Source organism: Haliotis rubra, unplaced genomic scaffold (assembly GCF_003918875.1).
Source record: "Haliotis rubra isolate DU_JTF1 unplaced genomic scaffold, ASM391887v1 Scf977, whole genome shotgun sequence".
NCBI classification, from domain to species: Eukaryota; Metazoa; Mollusca; class Gastropoda; order Lepetellida; family Haliotidae; genus Haliotis; species Haliotis rubra.
This window is the reverse complement of record NW_025767720.1, coordinates 120,888-147,214: the sequence shown is the minus strand read 5'-3', so window position 1 is coordinate 147,214 and position 26,327 is coordinate 120,888. Positions and strand designations below refer to the sequence as shown.

General features: G+C 38.8%; 2 protein-coding genes across 2 annotated transcripts in view; both read left to right on the top strand.

Annotated features, from left to right (window-relative positions):
* Positions 1–10,894, top strand: part of LOC124265382 (rho family-interacting cell polarization regulator 2-like) — a 33,199-nt gene extending 22,305 nt beyond the window's left edge. The window contains 11 exon segments of the mRNA XM_046700154.1: positions 208–338; positions 972–1,039; positions 1,042–1,187; positions 1,721–1,850; positions 3,178–3,336; positions 4,103–4,249; positions 4,878–5,027; positions 6,015–6,061; positions 7,064–7,147; positions 7,814–7,907; positions 8,457–10,894. Of these exon segments, the coding sequence (XP_046556110.1) occupies positions 208–338; positions 972–1,039; positions 1,042–1,187; positions 1,721–1,850; positions 3,178–3,336; positions 4,103–4,249; positions 4,878–5,027; positions 6,015–6,061; positions 7,064–7,147; positions 7,814–7,907; positions 8,457–8,533 (1,233 nt within the window). The 3' untranslated portion in view covers positions 8,534–10,894.
* Positions 10,895–23,095: 12,201 nt separating this feature from the next.
* LOC124265384 lies at positions 23,096–23,734 on the top strand. The gene has a single exon (XM_046700155.1). The coding sequence runs from the start codon at positions 23,096–23,098 to the stop codon at positions 23,732–23,734; it is 639 nt and encodes a 212-aa protein (XP_046556111.1).
* The last annotated feature ends 2,593 nt before the right edge of the window (positions 23,735–26,327 follow it).

Genomic DNA, 26,327 nt, shown 5'->3' with positions numbered 1-26,327 from the left:
AGACTCGATTATTTACAGACCGCCGCCATATAGCTGGAATATTGCTGAGTGCGGCGTAAGACTAAACTCAGTCACTCACTCCAAGTGTCAGATAACTTTGGCTTTTAAAATGGTATGTGTCCTGATGCAGATATCTTGGTAGGTAATTAATCATAACAGTATCACCTGAATTAAACTGTGACATAAACACTGTGCATCATGTTCCAGAAACAGTCGCCACGCAGCTCTCGTTCTTCCAGCATCAGTGTTTCCATAGAGAGCGCGCTTGAAGCTTTCGACTTCCTCAACACAGAGGATACGACAGACGATGCCACAGATGACCTTGACCCTAGTCCTGAGTAAGTATTAATAATCATCACCTGAAATAATACTGATGCAATTTCACAACATTTGCACACTGAGAATTATTTTGACATATGCAAATACTAATGAAATTGTTTTGTTTTTAGTGATATATTAGAAAAACGTTTTAGGAAATAAGATCACCATCCTGTTACTAGATTTAAGACAACATCTACTGGCAACATCTAAGTAGGATTTAGATACCATTTTATAAGTTAGAACGTCCCCACATTTAATTGAATTTCTACAACAAAATGACCCATGAAGATCTGGGTTAGAATTTATCTCATCAGTAAGCCATGCTTGTCATAAGAGGCAACTAAAGGGATCGGGTGGCCAGGCTCGCTAAACTTGGTTGACATACATGTCATCGTATCCCAATTGCACAGATCGATGCTCATGCTATTGATCACTATAAATGTCTGCTCCAGACTCAGTTATTTACAAACCACCGCCATATAGCTGGAATATTGCTCAGTGCAGTGAAAACTCAACTTACTCCCTCACTCAGTAGTAGTTATTGTGCAAACTTAACAGGAAAAAGGAAGCCTTCAGTTTTTTCTTCTGGCTTGTCATTGACCCCTGCATGCATCATGAACACCCCACAGAACAAGTCATTTTCCTTGCAGAGTGAGCCGGACATCCAGCATTGATCAAATTCTTGCCAGCCCAGAGTCCACTGCCAAGACTGCAGACTCCGAATCGAATCCCTCGCCAAGCGGCTCAGCGAGGACACTCAACTGGGCTCTAGTCTGGGTTCGAGCCCCATCCCCCCTTCCACAGGGAACGAACAAGTTGACCAGGCCCTCCTCTTTCATCTTGGATACTGTGATAGACTTCTGGAGGTGAGATAATGGGGCTGCTTCCGTCATTTGACAATTATTCTAGAGAAATGGGAACGTCGAATAAGTGCTAATCAATCTGATTGGTTTCTAAATGTTTAATGAAATGCAAAATCTGGAAATGTTTCGGAATAATTACTTTACGAATGTTTTCTCTAAGTATCCTTAGTAAAAGTATGTAATAAATGCAGAAATCTAGTTCAATCTAGTTCAATCTAGTTCAATCTAGCAACAACTGGTTTCAATTGTCCACTGTACAGAGAGTCTAGGCACAGAGGATCCTAGAATCCAAAACAAGTTTTGTGACCTGTTTAATGTATCTGTATGGGGCAATTACTCAGTGATCTTGTAAGTTTGCCTGACTGTGTGGATTGTTGCAAACAGATATAGCTGGAATATAGCTGTGGCATGGATCAACATGGTATTTTGATTGACTTGGACAAGAGCTGGGCATAGAGATGCTACCAGTGACAGTACTTACATCTTTGTGCTGGTTTTAGTGTTATATGGGTGTTAATAATATCGGAATTTTCCAGAGTTTGGGCAACTTTGGTCCTCTGAGGTGTCGAGAGTTCTACGCACTGGATAAACTCCAGAAGCAAGCCTTCATCATTGAAAGTTTGATGAAGATTGCCAAACAAGGCCCTGATGTGGATCTGCATTCTGGTATGTTGAATTGCCTGTAAAACAAGCATCATTTGAGGATATCTCATATGTGTGGTTCTCCTTTTATGTTTTAATTATATATTTTATATATTTTATGCACATTGTCTAGTGTGTCTCAATGGCCATCTGGCCTGGTGTTTGTATCTTCTATGTTCTTTTACCGCTGTCATTTTAATCGATATGTACATTCACGTGACACAAAAATAAACTATTTTGTCTGTCTTTTGTCTGATAGGGAGTAAGGTTCGTTCTTGAGATAACATATTGTACATAGCAAATAGATTGAACATATCACTGGTTTAATGTTACATTGATGTTACAGTCAGTAACAAGTTCACTAAAGCCCTTGGCCCCTTTTCACAAAGTGAGCACTAAGGTGATCGTAACTCCCATACTTTAATATAGACTTACGACTGTCGTAGTGCTAAGATGTTCGTATCTCCCATACTTTAACATAGACTTACGACTGTCGTAGTGCTAAGGTGATCGTAACTCCCATACTTTAACATAGACTTACGACTGTCGTAGTGCTAAGATGGTCGTCACTCCCATACTTTAACATAGACTTCCGACTGTTGTAGTGCTAAGATGATTGTAACTCCCATACTTTAACATAGACTTCCGACTGTTGTAGCTCTAAGATGATTGTAACTCCCATACTTTAACATAGACTTACGACGGTCGTGGCACTAAGATGATCGTAACTCCCATACTTTAACATAGACTTACGACTGTCGTAGTGCTAAGATGATTGTAACTCCCATTCTTTAACATAGACTTACGACAGTTGTAGCACTAATGTGATCGTGACTTCTACGACAGTTGTAGCTTAAGGTGATCGTAACTCCCATACTTTAATATAGACTTACGACAGTTGTAGCGCTAAGGTGATCGTAACTCCCATACTTTAATATAGACTTACGACAGTTGTAGCACTAAGGTGATCGTAACTCCCATTGTTTAACATAGACTTACGACAGTCTTAGCACTACAATCTCTTTGTGAAACGGGACCCTTTCCATCTAGTCAAGAAATAAACAACAGTGACTTAAGATTCAAAAGATTATACATAATTTGGAGTATCAACTGTCCATGCTTCAGGAATAAATGCAAACAACCAGAATTTCTAAAGAGAAATCTGACTTAATGTTTGTCAGGTTTAGTGACTTGGCTGACTTCTGGTGTAGATTGTTTCAAATACTGCCAATCACTGGATTGTCTGGCCCTGACTGAAGTATTTCCAGGCTTCCCTCAAATAGTTGAAATAATCGAGTGCATGATTAGAGAAACAATAACAAACTGCTAATATCATACTGTATTTCTCCAGTGATGTCGGAACTGACTGACGACAAGGCATTAAAGGAGTTCTGGGTTCTATGTGTGGACCAGAACGTGCTGTACGTCCACCCAGAGAAGCTGTCCTACACCATGGAGCAGAGGTTTGGCCTCAATATCAAGGAGACCTTTGATGTTTCCCCTGCAAGAGGTATGTTGCTCATTGACCCATTGAAGATCCGGGTTAGAATTGATCTTCAGCAACCCATGCTTGTCATAAGAGGGAACTAATGGTATTGGGTTGTCAGGCTCCCAGACACATGTCATCATGTTCCAACTGCGTAGATCGATGGTCATGATGTTGATCACTGGCTTGTCTGGTCCAGACGCAATTATTTACAGACTGCCGCCATATAGCTGGAATATTGCTGAGTGCGGTACTGGGGGTATTGGTAAAGGTGAAACATTATGTGAACGAAGCCATACATATTCAGCTTCTGAAAATGAATTAATGCAGGAAAAACATGTTTGCCGAGGTATTATGCAACCTTCCGCTTTTTGTAATGGAAATCTAGATTTTCTTTCACTCAACTGCTAATTCTGCCATTTAGGGGACGTGGGGAAGGGCAGTGGGAAGGGGCTGCTGAAGACCTGATTGATTCCATTCATGGTAACACTTTGTGAAGCCAGGAATGATGTCTTGTGACTTATTTAGTTTTATCACACTGCAGCTTTTTCCGTTAAGATTACTTAAGGGTGGTGGTGTTAGGTCAGAGGTTGAAGCGTTTGCTAGTCCTGCTGAAGACATGGGATTGATTCTGTTTCTTTTGTCAAGCCGATTATAATGCTGTAGTATGTCTTAAAAAATCAGCATAAACAGTACTCACACACTTTATCTCACATAGTTTTTCTTTTTGGATGCTATTCCTTCAAATGGATGTTGAAAGGGTAGTTATAAATGATATCTGTGTTTCCAGTGTTTGCCTACATCATGGCGAAGGTGCTGGACCTGCCGTCGTACGACCCCGACAAGCTGCGTCCGTCCTTGGTTGTCACCCTGCAACAGTTTGTTAGCTTCTTCAAGAAGGATGGTCTGGCTGTCATCGACTCCATCGCTCAGGAGAGTGAGTATCCCCTTAATCTTGTGTTTTGACAAGATGTCGAAAATTAAACAAGAATGACAAAAATAATGAGATACTCTAGGTAACTGATGGATGACCTGGATTCGTTTCCCCATTTGAGTACAATGTGTTAAGCAGTGTATGAAATAAGGCCAGATTTCTGACGGACGGTCTAAATATACAGCTAGCCAGCCCGACGGTCTGGTGCAAATATTAGATGTTCCATACATCTGAGTTAATTCTTGGTGTCTGGTCTGGTTAAATCCATTTTGGGCTGGTAACATTTTGAAGTTACCAGCCCTGATGTCTGGCTGGGTTTTTGGCTTATTTCATACACTGGTGTTAAGCCCATTTCTGGTATCACCCACCAAGATATTGCATAAGTACAGCATAAAACCCAACACACTCACTCACAAGATGATCAGGGACTTAATTACAGTACTTTGTCATACAACAAGATTTTCTCAACATGTTTTCAAAACATTGTATCATTGTTACATTGGAAGAGGTTTCCACGGTTGGATATTGGTGTCAGCATTTATTCAAGTCAGATAACCCACATAATCTGGGAAATCGGAGTATTGTTCCTGGGACGAGCGTGCATCATGACCCATGTTTTTTGTGTTCACAGTCAGCCTGATGGATCGGTTGTGTTCAGGAAACACAGACATGGTCATCAAAGCTGTGTTGACCTTGAAGGAGGACATTCCTTCCCCAACTTGTCTGAAGGTCGTTGGAACACTACTGATTGCAAATAATAGAGAGGTCAACCAGACAGCGAGTAAGTCAGTCTTTTTGAATCCCAACTGTAGGGTTTTACTGTATTTAAACCCTTGCAAGCTTATGCCCATGAGCCTATAAGCAGGATCTTTTCTCATGTTAGGCCCATGCCAAAGCAAATATCTTTTGTTTTATTGTTAGGAGTTATGTCCCTTGGTGAAAGCACATTATTTGTGTCTTATGTACAACATTCATAGTGCTATCAGATGATTCCATGTGTACAGGCTTCACTGGATCAATATACTACTGAAATACTGCACCGTTGAACCAAATTCTCTCACTCTGCTCATTGTCAGGCTGACACTTTGATTTCCAAATATAATATACAGTAGAAGCTGTGTAAACCGACACACAACTGGACTGAAGAAACAATCCGCTTTAGACAGCGAACAGATTGTAGAGCTGACACGGTTACCTACTACTAGAACTAAACCAGTTTTAACAATCTCATATACATAGTTGTATAAGGTGGTTCTCTCAATTTCTCTCTCAACTCACTAATTACATGTACAAGTATACCCATATTGAACTAAGATTAAATTATCTTTGTTGGCAAGCATGTAGTTTCAACGCAGGATTAATTGGTGACAAAACATATGTCCGACTCCTCGCCACGTAACGGATTAGACAGCTCTGATTACTGTATAAACACATATTCGGGCGGCTCATTGCATTCCGAGATCCGAAATTGACAGCTGCCTGATTGCAGAGCTTTTATATGATGATAAATGTACTAGCCATGGATGGGACTGAGATTTTATGCTGGTCTTGACAGCTTCCACTGTAATATGGTTTTGTAACAAATGATTGCAGAGCTAAAAACAAACTAGGATTAGAAAATTAGGATAAGATTGACATAATGTCTTCACTTTCTGTGCTTGCATTTTGCTGATATGTTCGTTTATTATCAACATTGTGATTATATCATATGCATGATCTCAATGAGTTAAGTTGTATATAATGTTGTACATGTCCCTGTTTCTTGCAGCAACCTATCTGAAGGCTGTTGGACGAAACAAAGAAGTTCGAGATAAGGTGAGTTATTATATAATCATGAGGAAGGATGACGTCAGCCTTTATTGTTGTAAAATACGCCGCTAAACCTTTGTTTACAGTCCGTTTGACTTCAGATCGATGAATTGCTCACTAACACAAAATCTAATACATGCAACAAAAATCAAACTTTGCACAGTCATATGAAATCGACAAACCAACTCTGATGATTTGTCCATAATTTTGGACACCTAATAAAAAAGTTGTTTAATAAACGATCATTATTTTGTTGTCACTTTTGCTATTTCTTTTAGGGGACTACTTTCAGCTTAGCAGAACAGCCAGGTGTGCGCAGGTGAACGCAGTGAAATTGAAATTTCACTGCACACGCTTGTTCATTACCTGGCTGTTCTACCAGCAAGTGGTCGATTTCATGTGACTGTGCAAGGTTTGATTTTGTTGCACTTATTAGATTTTGTTAGTGAGCAATTCATCGGTCTCAAATGAAGTCAAACGGACTATAACAGTTTTGACTTTCCATGGCAGAGAGTAAATGAAGCTGCTGTAAAATACCAACACAATGTCCTACTGATCTGAACAGCTTGCTCCGGCTTGCTGCATCATGATTACAGCAGCTCCAGATAAACTGTTTCTGTTTAGAATTTGTAAAGTAACTATAACTCAGTTAATGATGAGTTACCTCACATATACACCTGAAATGATTTGTTTTAAAAATGGGAGCACAAAAATGTTACTCTCTGTAGAACATTAGCAGTTAACATGCAATCCACATCTGTAGATATAGTCAGCAGGAACCAAGTGATGTCCTTTCCTCAACTGTCGGGGCGGTGGGGTAGCCTAGTGGTTAAAGCGTCCACTCATCACACCTTAGACCTGGGTTCGATTCCCCGCGTGGGTACAATGTGTAAAGCCCATTTCTGGTATCCCACACCACGCTTTTCTGTTAGCTATATAAAGCACATAAACTGTCAGCAGATGGTCTGAGAAGTGTGAATGTTTGACATTTGGGTCTGGTTGTTTCAGGCAATGGTGATTTTCGTAGAGGGTCTGGAGGATCAGATCCCTGATGTCCGAGGAGGATCTTGCTATGCACTATCAGTTCTGGAGGTAAGGACATGTCCAGATCATGCTGCACACCTAACATGTTGTGGTGGGATCCTTAATTAGAATCGGTCTCCACCCTTGTCTTACAGGGCCACTGAATAGATCAGGTGGTCAGCACTTGCCAACCTGGTGGCTTAGGATATTTCTCAGATCAAACACTGATTCACTTGCAAAGCATGTCATTTTATTTGAATGATGCTTAGTGTCGCATACAAGCAGCACAACATTATGTGGCATTACTCCACGCCACGACATCCAGCTGGAGATCCAGTATGGAAGCATATTAGAGCCAGATTATTTTCAAAAATCACTTCATCAATGTAAGGAAGAGTGTTTCATATTAAATCCCAATTATGAAAAATGAAGAAATAGGTTTAGAAGTCTGAAGAAAACGAATTTTCATAAATCTGTCAATTACTGTTATTTACTTACTTTTAGTGATAAAAAGCCAGTCCCTTGTAGAAATGTCCCGATTTCAAGTGTAAATGTGGAAGCAGACGATTTTACCTTCGATACGATAGTACGCTATTGCAGCTGCGCAGAATTACCGGACGTGTGGAATCTCTGGACTCGCTTGTAATTCTGCAGTATCACTATACATGATGTAAACACTCACTGACATTTCATGACCACCATCCAGCTGACACCTCTGTACTCTGTACATTGTAGGCGGTGGAGAGTATAGACCAGCTGGTGTTTGTGTGCCAGGCGGATGCCGCCTCCACAGTTCGGAGAAAGGCCAAGGATGCACTCTTCTCAATGGGTAAGTTTTCCTCTCAAGCAATACAGAAGTTGTCTATCCATAAAAAAGTGTTCCTCTTCATCATATCAGCTTCTATATGCCACTCAAAGAAGTTCCTCTCAAGCATCAGAAATACCATTTCCCAATGGTTTTGCTTCTATCAAAGTAAAGAAAGTCCATGTCTTCTCTTGATTGATCTCTGCGGATAACTTGTTTGTCTACTTCAAGTTCTCCGGTAATATTTGGGGATTCATCTAGATAGATTTAATAGTCTGGGCCCCGTTTCACAAAGCTCTTGTAAGCCTAAGATCTTGGAACTTTCCTTGTAGCATTCCTACCTCCTATACTGTAATGTTGACTTACGATGGTCGTAGCGCTACGAGAGCTTTGTGAAACGGGGCCCTGATTAGTGAGGATGTATAGGGACACTCCTTAAAGTCAGCAGATTCTGGTAGCCCTCTGGACACCATTATATGACTGATTTGGGCTAATGCCAATTTGAATATGGTCTTTTGGTTGTTTACGCTACTTTCAAAGTATATAATTCTGAATACTTGACTTTTGTTCCAGGTGATGAGGGAAGACGAGCGTTTGAGGAAGCCCAGCTGTCTTCCCACGGCTTCCAGGGACTTCAGATGAAGAAGTGAACCGTCACCCGTGTGGTGTCACCATCTGTGCAATGTCGAAGATGGGAAATCTCCTGCCAATTCTCACCCCAAAGAGAGTTAACTTTCGAAGAGACAATCCTGACAAGGATTTGAAGTCATTTTCATTCTTTGTACATTTTGTTACCAAGGAGATGAGATTATGCAAGTGTGTCCGACCATGGTGAATACGGATTCAGCGTGTTGGGAAGAAAGTATTCCATTGGTCTGTGTGTGACATTGTCTGTATGTCCAGCTGTGCCATGATAATGTGTAACGCTATCAGCATCTACATCATACACCACAAAGTCCTAGTTGGGATTGTACTAACATATAGTACAGCTACACCACAGGGGCTGTTCAGGAATCAGTGTTGCCCCAGAACCTGGAACTGTGATCTTGAGAACACAACAGAATGGAAGCTTCTGGCATGATACGAGGAAGAGACCCCGATGCAATGACACTGTTTGATGTGTAACGATATCATAGCATGCTAGAATTCTGTCGCAGTGTAGTTGCATCATATTTCTATGAGAAGACTTTGCTAGTCGTTGCCAAAAGATCCATATGTGCATCTGTTTTCCACCTGTGATCATAGATCGTGTCATTGCAGTTAGAACCATATTGATTGTCAGATATCCTTACAGGGCATTGTATTGACTGATATCACTTCATTATGTAGGTTATGACTTTGATGTAGGATATCAGTGTTTGATATAGGAGTTATCACACAGTATGGTAATGAAGACTGGAAGTGATGCTCTATGTATTATAAGAATGGTCAGGTTATATTGCAACCACATTTTTGTTGCTAATATTAGTTTTAATTGAGTTTTCACTGCAGTATCAGTATGTTAATGTGATGTGATGATTTCAGAAATTACGTGTGTGAGTACTTGAGGATACAGTTTGCATAGTTCACAGTAGAACAGCTTCCCACAAGTACTGGTGCTAGCAGTTACTAGTCTAATGATACAGTTTACAGACACGCATAATTTCTGAAAGCACCCATACCCAAATTCTTCCAGTGATTTGTTTTAAGTCAATCAAAATTGTTGCTAGTCAGAAAATGTATGTTGATCTAAAGAGAATGTGAATGCTAATCATTGTTTATATATATCGTTGGAATGTAAATATGGTATTTGCACTAACATGGCTTAGCCAGATGTAATCATGTATATACACTTGTACAGATTTTGTATTTCATATTGTACAATATAAGCATTTTGATCCATGTGACAATATGTTGTTAGTTTATTTGTTGACAGTGCTAATAACGGAGACGATAAGGAATACCGTATTTCCTCTGTTAAGATGTATGTTATCTATGCAGCTAAAGAGTTCTCTCCGTTGTATATGAAAACCATCAAAGTGGCAGTTGAATGGTTTGTGGTTAAAGGCGCACTTGCCCTGAAAAGACAACTGTTCGATTCCCCACATGGGTACAGTGTGTGAAGCCCATCATTCTTTGGAAATATGTCACTTTTTTCACATGTGTCCCTGCTGTGATATTGCTGGAATATTACTAAAAGCAGCATAAAGCCATTCTCACACTGACTTTATATGCTGAGTTGGACTCAAAGATATAAGGGCCATGACTCCAGCATGTGCGTCAGTAGACCCTGGGCTGTTAATGTAGGAAATATGGTATTCACATCTCTGTTAACCATTTATGATACGACTGGTCTAGTCTGATTCCTCACTGGTTTCTCGAATCTTGAGTTGTTCATACCCTCAGGCCAAGTCTAGTCCAAGTCACAGATTTGTTTTAATTTTTCATGATAGTCATCCACAAGGACTGTTTGAATGTTTTCTTTTGTTTATTATCTAACAATCTTGCAACGAGGCTGAGTTGACGAACTTCACTTTCACCATTAATTATAAGTATTTGTTAGCTTTGTGGGCTAAAATTACAATTACATTTGATATACCTTTGTACTTTTTAACTTTATCTTGTATAGTATGAAAAGATTAGTTATCTCCAAAATAGAACTGTAAAATTATAAATTTGGTTACATTTCCATGTCAGTTGGTTGTTATCAATAAATATTATTTCATTAGACTTGACATGATGCAAAATGCTGGGATTGACATGTAATTGTTACAGCGACCTTGATAAGACTGGACAGTTGAAGTATGTCGACAGCAGGCAGTTGGCCAACTGTCATCTCGTCCAGGGTGTAACGGCTGCTGTTGTATAACAACTGTTAATCCCTCCATTCCACGCTGTCTATTGGTTATTCCTTCCTTATTTCATAGCATCTATATTACTTTCATATTTACAGTAATGCACATAAAGAGACACACATTAATGTCTTTGTATTGTCCCAAAGTCTGCTTCATAAAGGACTTCTTCAAACCACAGTCTTTTTGACGATTTTTGGTCAGACTTCACTTACAGTCAAATACTTTAAATTCTGTCAACTAGGATCTGATTATCTCTTAACTGAGTTATCAGTTTGAAATATACACTATATGGTTTACGGCCAGAATATGATTTTATCATCCAAAACTGTGTTCCACAGGAGATATCGCTTGTTTGAGATCAAACGATATCTCCTAGGAGATATCGTTTTGACAGTAGATTTTGTACAATGCCCTGACAATTCTATGACGTCATGTACTTGATGACGTCACAATGCTATGACATCGCTGCACTGCAAGTCTAATGGCAGTACCTATGTTCAGAGATGTACATTTGTCATTGAAAATTAATGAAGAGTGATTTTGGATGATAAATAGAATCTCACCCTCGTGTCTTCTGATATCAAATATATCAACACTCGTTGATAAAAGTAAAAATATCCTCGGCAAGCCTCGGATATTTGTAACTTTATCAACTCGTGTTGATATAATTGATATCAGAAGACACGAGGGTGAGATTCTCTATATGTTTACATCATTCCTGGGTTATGCTGCTTATTCCTTCTGTTTATCAACATTCCCTTCTAGTCTGTCCATGTTGAAGTGACTAATCAGTGTCTGATGTCTGTGTCTGCTGTGATATCACAGTATACACTGTGTGATATCAGTGTATAAAGTGTGATATCTCATGTTAGATCACTGCCGTATCTAGGATTATGACACTGATACCAGAAAATGTCATCAAAAATCTGTTACCGTTATGCAGTATGTATGTTTCATCAGAATGTTCATATTTTCGTCTGTTTCCTGTGCTCGAATTGCAAACATGGCTGCTAAAGTTGCAGTAAAAGATTTGTCACTTTTTTCAATTTGGGGTCTACAGAAAAGTGCCCTTGTGAGGTTTGAACGCTAACCCAGTTACTAGATGCAGACTTGTTAAAATGAAGCTCACTTGCAGGTTTGTTTCAGTCACGCTTAAACAAAATCTGTCAATTGTTGCTAGTCTGCAGCTTCCTGCATCGTCACGTGAACAGAAATAGTCAATTATTCAAATCATTTTTTGTTTGTTTGGTCTAGTCCAGTATGCATTGCCATTTGCCTATAACCTTTATAAAACCCTATTTATTGTCGATGACGCCATAATTCCACTTCACTTATGTCCAACACCACGATGCAGCCAGGGAACAAGGATTATGATATATATTTCTGTCAGAGCGGAATGTCGTCTGCAGCCTATATCATGCGTCCTGTCCTCCACAACCATAGCATGGCCAATCATTAAAGTCACATGTTTCGTTCAGACAGATTCCACAGTGTGTCAAGGTCGACTGGGACACCAGTTAAGGGCTTTGACTGCCAGCCTAAATAGTCACTTTTCACCACACTTTTTAGAAATTTTGATAAGTATGAATGTGTACCCACACACAACAGATTTTTGTTAGATTGTATTCCTTCTTGGCTGTAGATAGCATGGGAAACAGTAGGGCGTATGAAATATCCATATTATGATAATTGCACCACTGTTTCTACTTTTGGGAATTTGTCATTTTAATTTGTGTTACAAATATTCTGGTTTGAATGCTCAGTGTTCAGAGAATGTGGTAGCCATGGTGATGATTCATGACCTGTTCACTTGTCACATCCTTTGGTGGTGATGTCCACTGATACACACTTCGCTGGGCACGCCGAAGACCCGGATTCGATTCCCCACACGGGTACAATGTGTGAAGCCCATTTCTGGTGTCCCCTGCTGTGATATTGCTGGAATATTGCTGAAGGCAGCGTAAAACTAAACTCACTGATCCATACACAGGGAGGTACTGCGATATTGCATGACTGAACAATTGTGAATAGTTTGTGTTTGACATGTTGAGTTTATTTTTTTTTGAATGAGCACAGTTATTGTTTCGGTGTTTCATGTACATTACTACACAACAGTTCCCTCTGTGAGATAAATCCTTATACCACAAACGCTAGACATGTCAGAGCATGTTTTACATGTATGAAGAGCTGTCAGTTTTAACCATTACTGTTTCTTTGCCTTACAAGGTAAGGGGTTGAGTGGGTAGCCTGGTGGTCAAGGTGTTTGACCCACCTGAAGAACCAGGTTTGAATCAGTGTTTATAATTATATGTGAAAATGCCCATATTAAAATTGTAAGGTTTAGATTGTTGTTTTTACAAATATAAACAACTAACCTGAAGGACTTCATTTTTAACACTGACTGAAGTATGTTGAATGTTATTGCTGAGTTATTTAAAAAACAATATCCGAAGTTTTTGACAAGAAAGTGAAAGATTCTGAATGTTGAAAGGAGAGTGTTCAGAGATTTTATAAGAAAAGTATGTGTTTAGTTATGGGCAATATCAAAACTTTCTAATCATCAGTGTTTGAATTTCTGGGAAGGAAACATGTTTGTTAACCTACCAACATATAAAGAAATATATTGTTGCACATTGATTCCATTGTACATGTATATCAGCTAGTGATGTGTTATGACATGTATATTTCCTGTCTGGCCATGTGTTACTGTGTATATTTCCTGGTGCATGTATATTACACATGTATATTTCACAGCTGATGTGTAGACAGCTGTGTACCATGAGCCTCCTCAGCCAACAGTCTGCTAGTCACATACCCTTATATGGGCATGCATTTGTACTCTCGTGTAAATAAACTGTCAATCTTTGAAATGGAAAAACTGATTGTGTCATATTGTCAAACATCTTCGATGATCCAGTGTGTGTTATCTCCCTTGTATTATGCTATATACCCTGGCTCCATTCACTGCCATAGATTTGATGTCACAGCTCCATCTGTTTTTCACCATCTTCACGAGGCAAGGGAATTACACGTTTCCAAGCTTGCCGATATAGGCTGGAATTTTGGAGTAATGTTTTGGGTGCACTAACAAGTCGGCATATCAGATGAAAACCCTACAATGAGCTCCACATTTGTTTCATAAACTGGCAACTACTTCAATGTGGGGATTTGCAGGGCATGTGAAGGGTCAACTGGTATTGATAGATATTTTCCAGATCTTTAGGGCTGTTTGTTCAGAGTTGAACACTGGTTAGCCGAATCCTCTACTGCACTCCAGTTCCCTCTAGAGTTCTGTCCAATATACAACCTGAAGTCTGATCATGGGTTCGAATCCCATATCCCAGATCATGTTCGTAAGGTGGTCAGTACCATACCCATGGTCACATTGAAAAGGGAAATCTTCATGACCACCTTCGGTTCAGGGTTTCATACCGGCTGACGTGTGATACAGATAAAACGGGTTCAGGCTAAAACGGAACCACAGCAAAACGGCACCTGGCGAAAACGGCACCATTTGGACATAACGCAACCTCGACTTGGCGAAAACGGCTACAAATCTTACGGCGACAACGGCACCAACTAAAATCTTATGGGGAAACTAGTTTGTTATAAGATAATCGGATTGCAGATAGTAAATACATCTACTATTATGTCGGAACTATCAAAATTTAAGAACAATTTATGGAATGCCCTACCAAATTCCAAGGCGTCATGTAATCTCACAGAATTTAAAAACCTAATTACAAAAACTGAAAATAAGATTTACTTTGACCTTAATTATGGCACTCGTTTTTGCCAAATCGTTCACTGCCGCCTCAGGCTCGGATGTAGCGTCCTAAACGCCGATAAGTATAACAGACATTTAATAGACAGCCCTTGTTGTTCTTGTGGACATCAGAGTGAAAACGCCCTACACTATTTCCTCACTTGCCGTAACTATACTCGGATAAGACTTAATATGCATTTTTACACTACCGGTTATAACCTGGATACCATTCTCAAGGGAAACAAAGAACTTACTCCCTGTATAAACCAGAAAATAGTTGAATCTGTCCACGATTATGTAACCAAGACACAACGCTTTAAATTTTCTCAGGAAAATAATTAAATTTACTCAACAACCTTCTCATGATTGATTTATATTTCTACAATGTCTTGTGAGACACAACTGTAACTCTCTACTTAGAGAATAGACAATCTAGACAAGACAATCCCAGCCACAGCATCCAGTGGGACGGAGCCAAACTCTAACGACCAACCCCAAAGACTTTAAACTCAGGAAACTTCAAGAAGACATCTACATCACAAGACTCCGACCGTCAATCAACCGTGACCAAGACTGTTACATACCTCCTGCATACTACCAACTCATCAAAGATCCCCATCATTGATAATCCCTTTTTGTGTGCTTCTAGTTTCGAATGAATGGTTTATTCTCATGAACATCACAATTGTGACACAGAGAAAATTACAAATGTACAGGTTTGTTTATGGGAGCATACGAAGACCGGTTTTCACATAGTTGCTTATTTTTAACAGTAGTGTTTGTGCATGCAAGAGATTAGGCATATAAATTTATCTAAATAATAATTTAGTGGGAATGAATTTATTACTTTTCTTAAATATGGACGATATAACAAAGTCAAGTTCATCTCCTTTTGTATTCTTACACAATGTACATAATCTTTCTTCTTTAATAACATTATACCATCTACCTGTTTCTATTGGGAGTTTATGGTTACAAGTTCTAACGTAGGTAAGCCAAATGCGTGCATTTAATGGAACTTTCAAATAACGTTCAAGGTATTGAGATAATGTACACATATGATAATAGTGGCCTTTAGTAGATTTTTGATTTACATTCGTTCCTGTGTTGATAAAACGTGTTACATAATATATAGACTTAAGATTATTTTTTAAGCCAAATCTTACTTGTGCAAGTTTGAGATATCCATACATAGTTTAAGCCAGAACATTCCAAAATTGTTTTAATTACATTGATAAGAGGTAAATATGTATTTGGGTTATTCGTTTTCATTGTAAACATGATCCTATATAAAAAATACTAGACAATGTGCCAGTTGATGAGATTAGTTTGCACCCAGTATGAAATGATTCTAACCTTTATAAGTATATCTAGTGGATATATTTCCAATTAATATATCATATAATCTGGGGTTGATTGCTTAACTTTTTAATATATACTAGCCACATAAAGAAACTGTGCATTGCCAAAATATTATCCCAGTTGATAAGTTACGATAACAATGTCAAAGGTACATATAAACTTTAATGGAGGGATCATGAGACCATAACAAGTTGGGAGAATTTCAATTGAAAGTCAATCACAATGACGTCACGAGTCCACAAGCGGGACAGGGGTCAAACGACCATGTCACAAGCTCAATAACGGGTATGTCCACCATCGGCATTGAGAACAGCAGTGCATCGACGACGCATAGAGCCTATCAAACGTGCAAGGAAGGCTTGTGGGATGTCACGCCAGATTCTCTCAAGTTCTGTTGCAAGGTCAAGGACGTTATCTGGCGGATGAGGAAGACGGGGTGACGTCGATCATCTCGTCCAAAACATGCTCTATCGGGGAGAGATCCTGTGGTGCAGGCCAAGGCAGTAAGTCAACGTTGTGGTGTTGCAAGAAATCCATAGCAACCCTTGCTGTATTAGGGCATTGTCCTGTTGAATGTTGCAGAAAAGGAATTGCCACAGGTCGAAGAATCTGATCCCTGTAGACCACACCAGTTAAGTTGCCCTGAACAATCACCAAAGGAGTTCTTTGGCGTGCTGTTATTCCACCCCAAATCATCACGGAACCACCATCAAAGCGATTCCTCTCGAAGACACAGGCCTGTGCATAACGTTCTCCAACGCGTCTATAGGCACGTTGACGTCCATCACTATGGGAAATGTTAAACCTGGACTCATCTGTAAAAACATTTCTCCACCAAAACAAGGGTCTGCGGACATGATGTCGGCACCATTGGGCGAGCTTGTCGATGACGTTGTGTCAGGATAGGCCGTATGGCGGGATGTCGTGGTCTGATACCGTGATGACGTAAACGTTGTCGAACTGTGTTGGAGTGGATACGGCGAAGTCCTGGGATGGTTCGGGCAGTCATCACTGCAGTCTGAAACTTGTGGCGCAGATGGGTCACCCTTATCCATCTGTCCTGTCTTGACGTTGTTGCACGTGGACGTCCAGAACGTGGATGATCGATGACGTCATTTGTGTTCTGGTAGCGTCTCACCAGTGCAGAAATGGTGTTCCGGTGGCAGTGGACATGTGCAGCCACTTGTCGTTGAGACATTCCCCCACGGACCACCCCAATGGCCTCATGACGTTGTGCAGACGTGAGCCTTGGCATGCTATGCGTTTCAATAGCCGTTTAATTTTTTGAACGATCGCAAGGGCAGGTTTAAATCCTTATGTGTCTACACAGGTTTGATAAATTTAGATTTTACATTTTTGTATGCACAGTTTCTTTATGTGCCTAGTATATATTGACGAAATTTTAAATGAACCCTTTCTAAGATAGTACTCTTCTTGAAGCCCCAGACTTGCGCCCTATAACCAAATTGGTTGCACAAGGTTATCCCTTTATACACTGCAGGCTTCACGCTTCCGTCTACCAAGGTAATGTGTTATTGTTATTGGCTTCTCTGTACCATTACAGTCTTAATCCCCAGTTGACTGTACAAACATCGCCTCATGTTGATATATGCTTCTCTGTACCATTACAGTCTTAATCCCCAGTTGACTGTACAAACATCGCCTCATGTTGATATATGCTTCTCTGTACCATTACAGTCTTAATCCCCAGTGGACTGTACAAACATCGCCTCATGTTGATATATGCTTCTCTGTACCATTACAGTCTTAATCCCCAGTTGACTGTACAAACATCTCCTCATGTTGATATATGCTTCTCTATCCTCTACACCGAAACGTCGCTCTCATTGTATAATAAAAAAGTTGTTCATCCAACTTATAAATGCCTCTCAAAGAAGGCTCCTTTTCAAATTGAACTGGGTAATATGTTTCTATCAAAAGTCTTTCATTTCAGAGAGTAAGGGGCTTTATCTCCTCGTCAAAAATGCATTTTTTACATGACGTTCACGTGAGTTTATATATACTACAAACAAAAAGTATGAGAACACCCTAAAATTTGATAGTCATATATAAACTTAAACGTGGTGAGGTAATTTATACTCTAAGGTAAATGCAACGTTTTGTGTGCTTAATGGGCACTTTAAACTTAGTTGGAACATGCAGTGAAGCAACTGATTCAATATTCGTTGAGTTTGAGTGAAATGAAACATTGTCAAAAACAGCGAAAAACGAGGGTGCTGAAACACACCAGCACCGTGTTTGATTCAAACGCCCAAACACAACAGCCTAGTGCATGTGGAAGATAGACTTCAATCCATGTTTTATTGTCCTTTGTGACAGATAGTTATCAACAAATCTGGTCTCGTGACTATGTGGCTGAGATACTGATGAGCTGACGTTAAATTTTAACTCAAGGTTTGGGATGTTTTCTCAGTGAAAGTTAATCATGATATGTTATTGTGACTTTCCAAAATAAAATACATGTACCAAGAAACATAATATGAAGAAAAGGGTTCCAGAAACAGAAAGGATTAATGCAGTGGGCTAAAGGTCCTGCCAGAAGTGACTTAATCTTGTGCATGCTCAGAGGCTATTAGTTGTAAATATATACAGAGTTCCAATACCAATGATGTTAGAAATACTGGAAGACCAGTCTTTTATATGATATTTGTACACAAATTATATTTTAAGGAGTAGCTAATTATGAAATTCCTAAACATGCATATATATGTCCTGCATCCAAGCAGTTGTATTTCTTAGCACCCCCAAATAAATAAATAAATAAATTATGCTAGTTTCCAGTTACTCGACCGATCCTATCCTACCCCCCCTGACCTTAAATCTTTTTTTAACTAAGTCAATGACTGGAGTGCATTTCAACTGATCATTTTCATCCAAATCAAGTATGATATTTTCATGTTTTTCAGTGTACGTAGGGCTAAAATGGATCGAATTGGTATAATGGGTTCTCACTGACAAAACTTACAAATAAATAACATAAATAATGATTTGATGTAGAAATCTTTGAATGTTTCCTCACAAGGCATTGTAGCAACATGATATGGTATCCTTGAAGACATTCTCAGGTGCCCACCTGGTGCTGGTATTTTAAGTTGGATAACTTGTCCCCAATCCCTTTCACATTTGTGAATAAAATATGTTTAAATCAATCAAAGTAAAAAAAGATAAAAATCGACCCACCTACCCTATTTTTTTCAAAAGCATGTAATAGGAACGGACAGTTCTTTCGGCCTTAGCTATAGGTATCTGTTTTCAATTACGGGCGGTGCTGTAGCCTAGTGGTTAAAGAGTTCGCTTGTCACACTGAATACCTTGTATTGATTCCCCGTATGGGTACAATATTAATGTGTGAAGCCCATTTCTGGTGTCCCCTGCAATCATATTGCTGGCATTTTGCTAAATGCGACATAAAACTCAACTCACTGTCACAGTCAAAATTATATACAGTACAACCAGAAATTATTGAGAATTTAAAGATTGTAATTTTGTTATTTTTTCACTCATTACTCACGTATTAAATGTGAATATTAGCAGAACATAACTCCAGATTCAAAGACAGGTGAACAGTTAGTATTTTGTCAAGTCACCATGGGCAGCAATGCAGGCTTCAATGCGGCGGGGCATACTACTGATCAAAGAAGTTAGAAAGTCGTGGTCCATGCTGTCCCAATATCGGACCACCTCTTCTTTCATTTCAGCAGTATTTGTCCGATTTTTCTTATTGACACTTTCCTTCATAAGTCCCCAAACATTTTCTATTGGATTTAGGTCAAGGATATAGCTTGTCCAATCTAATAATGTCATATTTTGGGTCCGAAACCAGGCCTGTGAATGCTTTGAACGATGTTTTGGGTCGTTGTCCTGCTGGAAAATCCAAAAATTTCCATAGAACACGTGAGCAGATGGAAGTAAATGTCCCTCGAGAATATCTGTGTACCGCTCACTGTTCATATTCCCTTCAAATACAAAGAGGGGGCGTTGCCCCTAACACGGATATGCCACCCCACACGTTAAATTTCCGACTGTACTTTGGGCGCTGATACAAAGGTTTTTCAGTTTGTTTGGTCCAGAATTTCAGTGTATTAGGAAACAGCCACACAGAACTTTCATCTGAGAAAATCACATTGTCCCAGTTAAAATTTCTATGCTGTAAGCACCAGTTCAACCTTCGCTCCTTTTGTTCAGGTTTCATGATCGGTGATGGAATTCCTCGACTTTTCTGCCAACCCATTGCATGCAGCTCAGTTCTAATTGTCTCCTTACAGACAACCCCAGTTCCTCTATCAATCATATCCAGCCTTAAGTTTTCTAAACTCCTTCGTTTGTTTTTAGAAACAAGAATACCAAGCCGCCTCCTGTCACCGACAGTCAATTTTCTGGGCCTACCTGCGCCTCCCTGGTGCTCAATGCCATATCCATTTGCAATATTTTTTAAACACGATAAGTTGTGGACAAAGGGATGCCTGTTCTACTTGGAATCACTTTAGCTGATCTGATGTCCTTGTTATAATACTCTAAAATCAACTTCCTCTTCTCTAAATCATCCATACTGAGGATCACTGAAAATGTCGTCTGCTAGCAAGTAAACAACGGGGGATAACTCTTCAAAAAATAATGAAAAAGGATTAACGGAGTTGTCTCTCTTGAATGAACCCAAGCACTTGATAGCTGGACAAGGTTGTGTATACTAGAAATCCCAATCAAAACATATTCCTAAAATTCTCAATAATTTCTGGTCATACTATATATTCAGAGACTAAGCGTTAGTCTATGCTCAATGTTAAGCCCATGGGTGTATTCAAATTCTGTCCTTTGAAGAGGCAAGTCTAGATAAGTGCATAATATACCAGTCTGTTATTTATATTTCTTCAGAACTTTTTTATTTAAAGTATTAATTATTACCTTAGAGACTTATGTAAGTCCACACTCACAGATGACTGTTATCTTGGCTCTTACAAGTGCTATGCTAATAGTATGTCTATATTGTACAGGGATCGATTTCACTTCGTCAGGTTACACTTCCTTTCACCTTCATCCATTACAGAGTAACACACACACTGTAATACACACAGTGTATACAATCATTTCACATTTCATGGAAGGTCTGAGGTCACGGTGTAATATGTTATTGTAATGGTGGACAAGCTGATTTTTCTACATTGGAAATTAATGAAATTCATGAATGAAAAGTTTAGTAGTAAAGTAACCATCAGGTCAAAAACATCCTCCAGACTTTCAGTTCCCGTGAGAGAGTGAAACCTCTCTCAGTCTGACAGGAAATCGTCTGCTGTCAGTCACAGCGATACCATTGTGATAACATCGTGCAGTTAATGTTTTCCTGGTGCAAGCGTATTGCGTCACATGGTTGCCCTTGGTGCAGGAAGTGAAAAAAATGAAATTTGACAAAGTTGTGTTATAGGGGTCTCTTGTTATTTCATCTCAGAGAATATGATCACCATACTATTGTGTATAATGTAATATAATTGTGTGGGTATGGTCAGATATTTATGCCAGATGTCAATGTTCAGACAATAGAGTGTCAATAACACAGCTACACCGTGTCATACACATTCCTTCCATGGAAACTGGAGATGGTACCTTGAGGAGAAATGGTCCCCAGCTATAAACATTAAAGAATCAAAGTCAACATCTCAATAGTCAACGAAGAAAGCTGCATATTTACAGCACTCACTCACTCGAAGCGCGTGCATGCACGCACCACCCACTCAACTCACTCATTCATTCACTTGCTCACCCACCCACCAAATCTACTCACTCACTTGAAATTTAAAACTTTATCAACATAGATGAACTTCTAGTGAAATTTAAAACTTTATCAGTATGGAGGAAAATATTTATAGTGAAATTTAAACTTTGTCAATATAGATGAATTTATAGTGAAATTTAAAACTTTGTCAATATAGATGAATTCAAATGTGAAAGTTAAAACTTTATCAGTATAGAGGAAAATATTTATTGTGAAATTTAAAACTTTATCAATATAGATGAATTTATAGTGAAATTTAAAACTTTGTCAATATAGATGAATTCATAGTGAAAGTTAAAACTTTGTCAATATAGATGAATTCATAGTGAAATTTAAAACTTTGTCAATATAGATGAATTTATAGTGAAATTTAAAACTTTGTCAATATAGATGATTTCATAGTGAAAGTTAAATCTTTATCAATATAGATGAATTTATAGTGAAATTTCACCTAAATAATCATACTTCATCATGTTTATGATATTTCAAAGTCACCAGATTGAAAACGCCATCTATCATATACTGTAAAACAAGAAGAACTATCTGATGCTAACATATAAGCTTGTGTGTATCACACCATATATCAAAGCTTTCATGTATAGAAAACACAAATTATGATGTTGAATAACTTTTGACAATTTATCAAAGGGCAATTGCAATTTTTAATTTACAAATACTGTAACCCCTGCACACACACCCTCTGGATCTGCCTTTGGTATGTGATTTTTTTATATGCAGGCTTGCCTTGTCATGACTGGCAGACCTTTTCAGTATATTGGTGTGTTGGCCCACTTTGTTTACCCTTTAACACCGATGGTACCTGTGGTATATGACACGGGCGCCAGTGCTTGAACCATGACAATGCTTAGTCCTTTATTGCTGACATGTGACAGATTAAACACACCTTTGATGGCTGTCTGAAAATTTACTGTGACAATGACCTCTAGATCAGAGTCTTTGTGTACCCCTCTTACAAGTGTACATTGTCACTGTTCCTACAGTTGAAAGGTATGAATACACAATGCCATTTAGACAGTGGTCAGATGTATAGTAACTCTCATTATCTTGACAGAAGTGTAACCCGTAATATGATATATGTTACATCTGACCACTTTCTAAATGGCATTGTGTAGTCATACCTTTCAACTGTAGGAGCAGTGACAAATTTTCACTTGTAAGAGGGGTACACAAATACTGTGATCTAGAGGTCCAGTTGCCTAACTTCCATTTTGTGTAAGCCGTGGTGGCTGAGTGGGTTAGATTGCTGACTTTGTGTGCTGGTGATAAGGTGCATTCTGACATTGTGGGTTCGAATCCTAGATGGGATTCAGCCTGACAAAGTACTAGAATCTGTACTTTACTGAGAAGTGAGTGAGTGAGTTAGCTTCATGCTGCTTGTAGCAATATTCCAGTAATATCACGGCGGGGGCTTCACACATTGCACCCATGCGAACACAGGTCCATGTCAATAAACAGTGTACTCGGGGCTGGGAAAGCCTTCTTGTATAACCACTCCATCTCTCCCAGCACGAAGCCTGTATTGGACTACTTCATCCAGTGTGGGCAGCTGGAGCTCATCCAGGCTACAGTGCCAGAAGCTGTGCTTGATGGACTACACTATTACGGCCAGGTCGTTGTGGTGCATGATTGTCTTTACCGAAACAGCTACACGTCAAAATACATCTTGTTTCAAGATATGGATGAAGTCCTGGTCCCGAATAAGGATTCTGACTGGCTTACACTCATTGAACGCCTGAAAGACAGATATCCGAAGGGTGGATCCTTTACTTTGATGAATGCCTTCTTCACTAAGACAGATCAAAATGGTTTATCTAAATCAATGAAGGACAGTGATATCAAACTATTTTCTTATTACAGCCGACATAAAATACTTGACTATTTAGACAGGTCTAAGTACTTTCTGATTCCGAGAACAGTGGACATCTTACAAATCCATGGAGCCCTCCACATCTCAGACTTCCACGATGTGGCGGTTGATGTTGCTGATGGTCTTCTTCATCATTACCACTCTGACATCAAGGAGAAACCGATGACAGTAGATAGGTCCACGGAGAGGTTTCATCTCACCTTACTACATTAATTAGAAATACAATGAAATGCATCAGATGAGGGTAGGCATCAGTACCAGGATCTTTCAATAATGGCCGATTTCAGGTCTGAACTCACTCACTCACTGACAATGTTTAGGAGGAAACAATATTTTTCCAGATATATTATATAATTAAATACTGAAATACGTTTTTGAGCATAAACCATTTGTATTTATCTATTTTACAGTCAGCTATATCCTAGTCATATCATTGTTTCCTATTAATGCTCTTGATTGAAGCCATTCAAGTCACAAAGCATGATTATTGAACCCTATGAGCCAGCTCTTGAAATGTGAAATAGGAACCTAGAATCCAACAAGGACACAACAGGCCATCTTGTTAGTTGTTGCGGAGTGAAAGGTCTTCCATTATGCTCAATTTTAATATATTTTAATATTTTAATACACACGTATGTATGTATGTATGTATGTATGTATGTATGTATGTATGTATGTATGTATGTATGTATGTATGTATGTATGTATGTATGTATGTATTTTAATATTTTTATACACACGTACGTACGTACGTACGTGTGTGTGTGTGTGTGTGTGTGTGTGTGTGTGTGTGTGTGTGTGTGTGTGTATGTATGTATGTATGTATGTATGTATGTATGTATTGTATGTATGTATGTATGTATGGGCCTGTGACCTCCTACTGAAAAAAACAACAACTACTAGTATTCATTCTATATGTGTCATGCGTACATTCAGATCTGGATAAGTAGTTCACCGACAGAGTTTGGGGGTCTCTAACTTACGTGTCGGTAGACTTTTATGCGCCACCAAAAAATAACATTTGGTGTATTGGTCTACACTCTGGCGAAAGTTTAGGTATAAATCTCTCAAATATATATCTTACTTGGGGTGTCAAGCGTCTATTTTCATTAGTCTAATATTTTGTCCCAGAAATGTCTTATTTTATCCAAACAATGTGTATCCTCAATATATAAACTTCAATCTAAATGTAGCTCTGAAATCCTTACTTTGAGGAGGCAATGAATGAAGCAGTCAAGACAAAGCTCTTGGCAGCTGACAACACTTCCAGTAGTAAGCATTTTACGTTTCCGAACAGAAGTAAATGAAACGAGCATAAAATATTCATTGGCAGTAAGCGTTGGCGCGGGAGCATTTCTGCTCAGTTGTCAGACAGGTACTAATGTCAAAGCATTCAAAGACGTTATGCTTTAGGTTTTCAGACATGTGCCGCCGCACCCGCCCCCAACCACGTCTACAACTGCAACACCATTGTCAAGCCACAAAACCACATACCACAGCACCATCGCTTCTATCTGACCACACACAACACAAGTTGAGTTGCAGACCAACACCAAGAGAGAATGCCCAATCATCTATTTCTTATGTCGGTACTTACGAGTCGGTAGACTTTTATGCTCCACCAAAATATACCATTTGGTGTATTGGTCTACACTCTGGCGAAAGTTTAGGTATAAATCACTCAAATAAATATCTTACTTGGAGAGTCAAGCATCTATTTTCATTAGACTAATATTTTGTCCCAGAAATGTCCTATTTTATCCAAACAATATGTATCCTCAATATATAAATTTCAATCTAAATGTAGCTCTGAAATCCTTACTTTGAGGAGGATGTATGTAAATATTTATTTATTTTTCATGGTAGGTCCGTTATAGATTTTAAATGTTTTAATGTGTCTCATAAACATTATGGTGGCTTTTACATATTATCTTATCATATATTGTATTTGTAACTTTGTAAATGTATTTGGTGAGACGAAATAAACAATTTCTCTCTCTCTTTGTTGATGTTTTATGTCAACAACAACACTCAATAGGTTATTCATGTGCTGATACTTAATGTTGTAACCCTGATCATGCAACATTTGAGTCATATGAAGCTTTTTTTATCAGGGTAGAAAAAGAATGTTAACAATTCTTGCAAATTTGATTGTTTGTCTTTGGCACTACTTTAACACTAATCTAGCAACAGTGATGCGTGCACGTGCACCAAGGTCAGGAAGGATCAATATTGCTCAGGATAATCTCAGACAGCAATTACTGGGATTAGATAACGATGTCAAAATTCTTTTTACCCCTATTTAAACTCAAAACACTATAATCTAAACTGAGTTATATAGGTCTACAGCAGTGTCTATTTGAGTTATCTCCTATTTAGACGATATCGTTTTATTTCTGTATGTCGAACGATTATCATCGGCGAAATCGGGATATTCGGAATGAAAGAATATAAGCCATGTTAATATATTGTGGACATTTTCTGATTCCTGTTGTTTTGAGCGTGTGTTGAGCTTTTGTTCATTAAAACTGCGTGTTTCTGACTGCTTGGTGATCACATCAGGATTTTCACGATACAGTTCAAATATTAAAGTCGTTTTGATTGATCTGTCTTGTAACTTGAATCTGATTGTTTCTGCATTTTGCATATTCTCTGACAAAGTAACATGGCAACGTGAAACAATTTCTGATTACATTGATCTTCCATAATACAGGGTTATCAATATCCAGATCGGTTGGCAGATATTATGGACTAATCACATGTTGATGAAAATCTTGTTAAAAATAGTTTTGTTTAGCGTCGGACA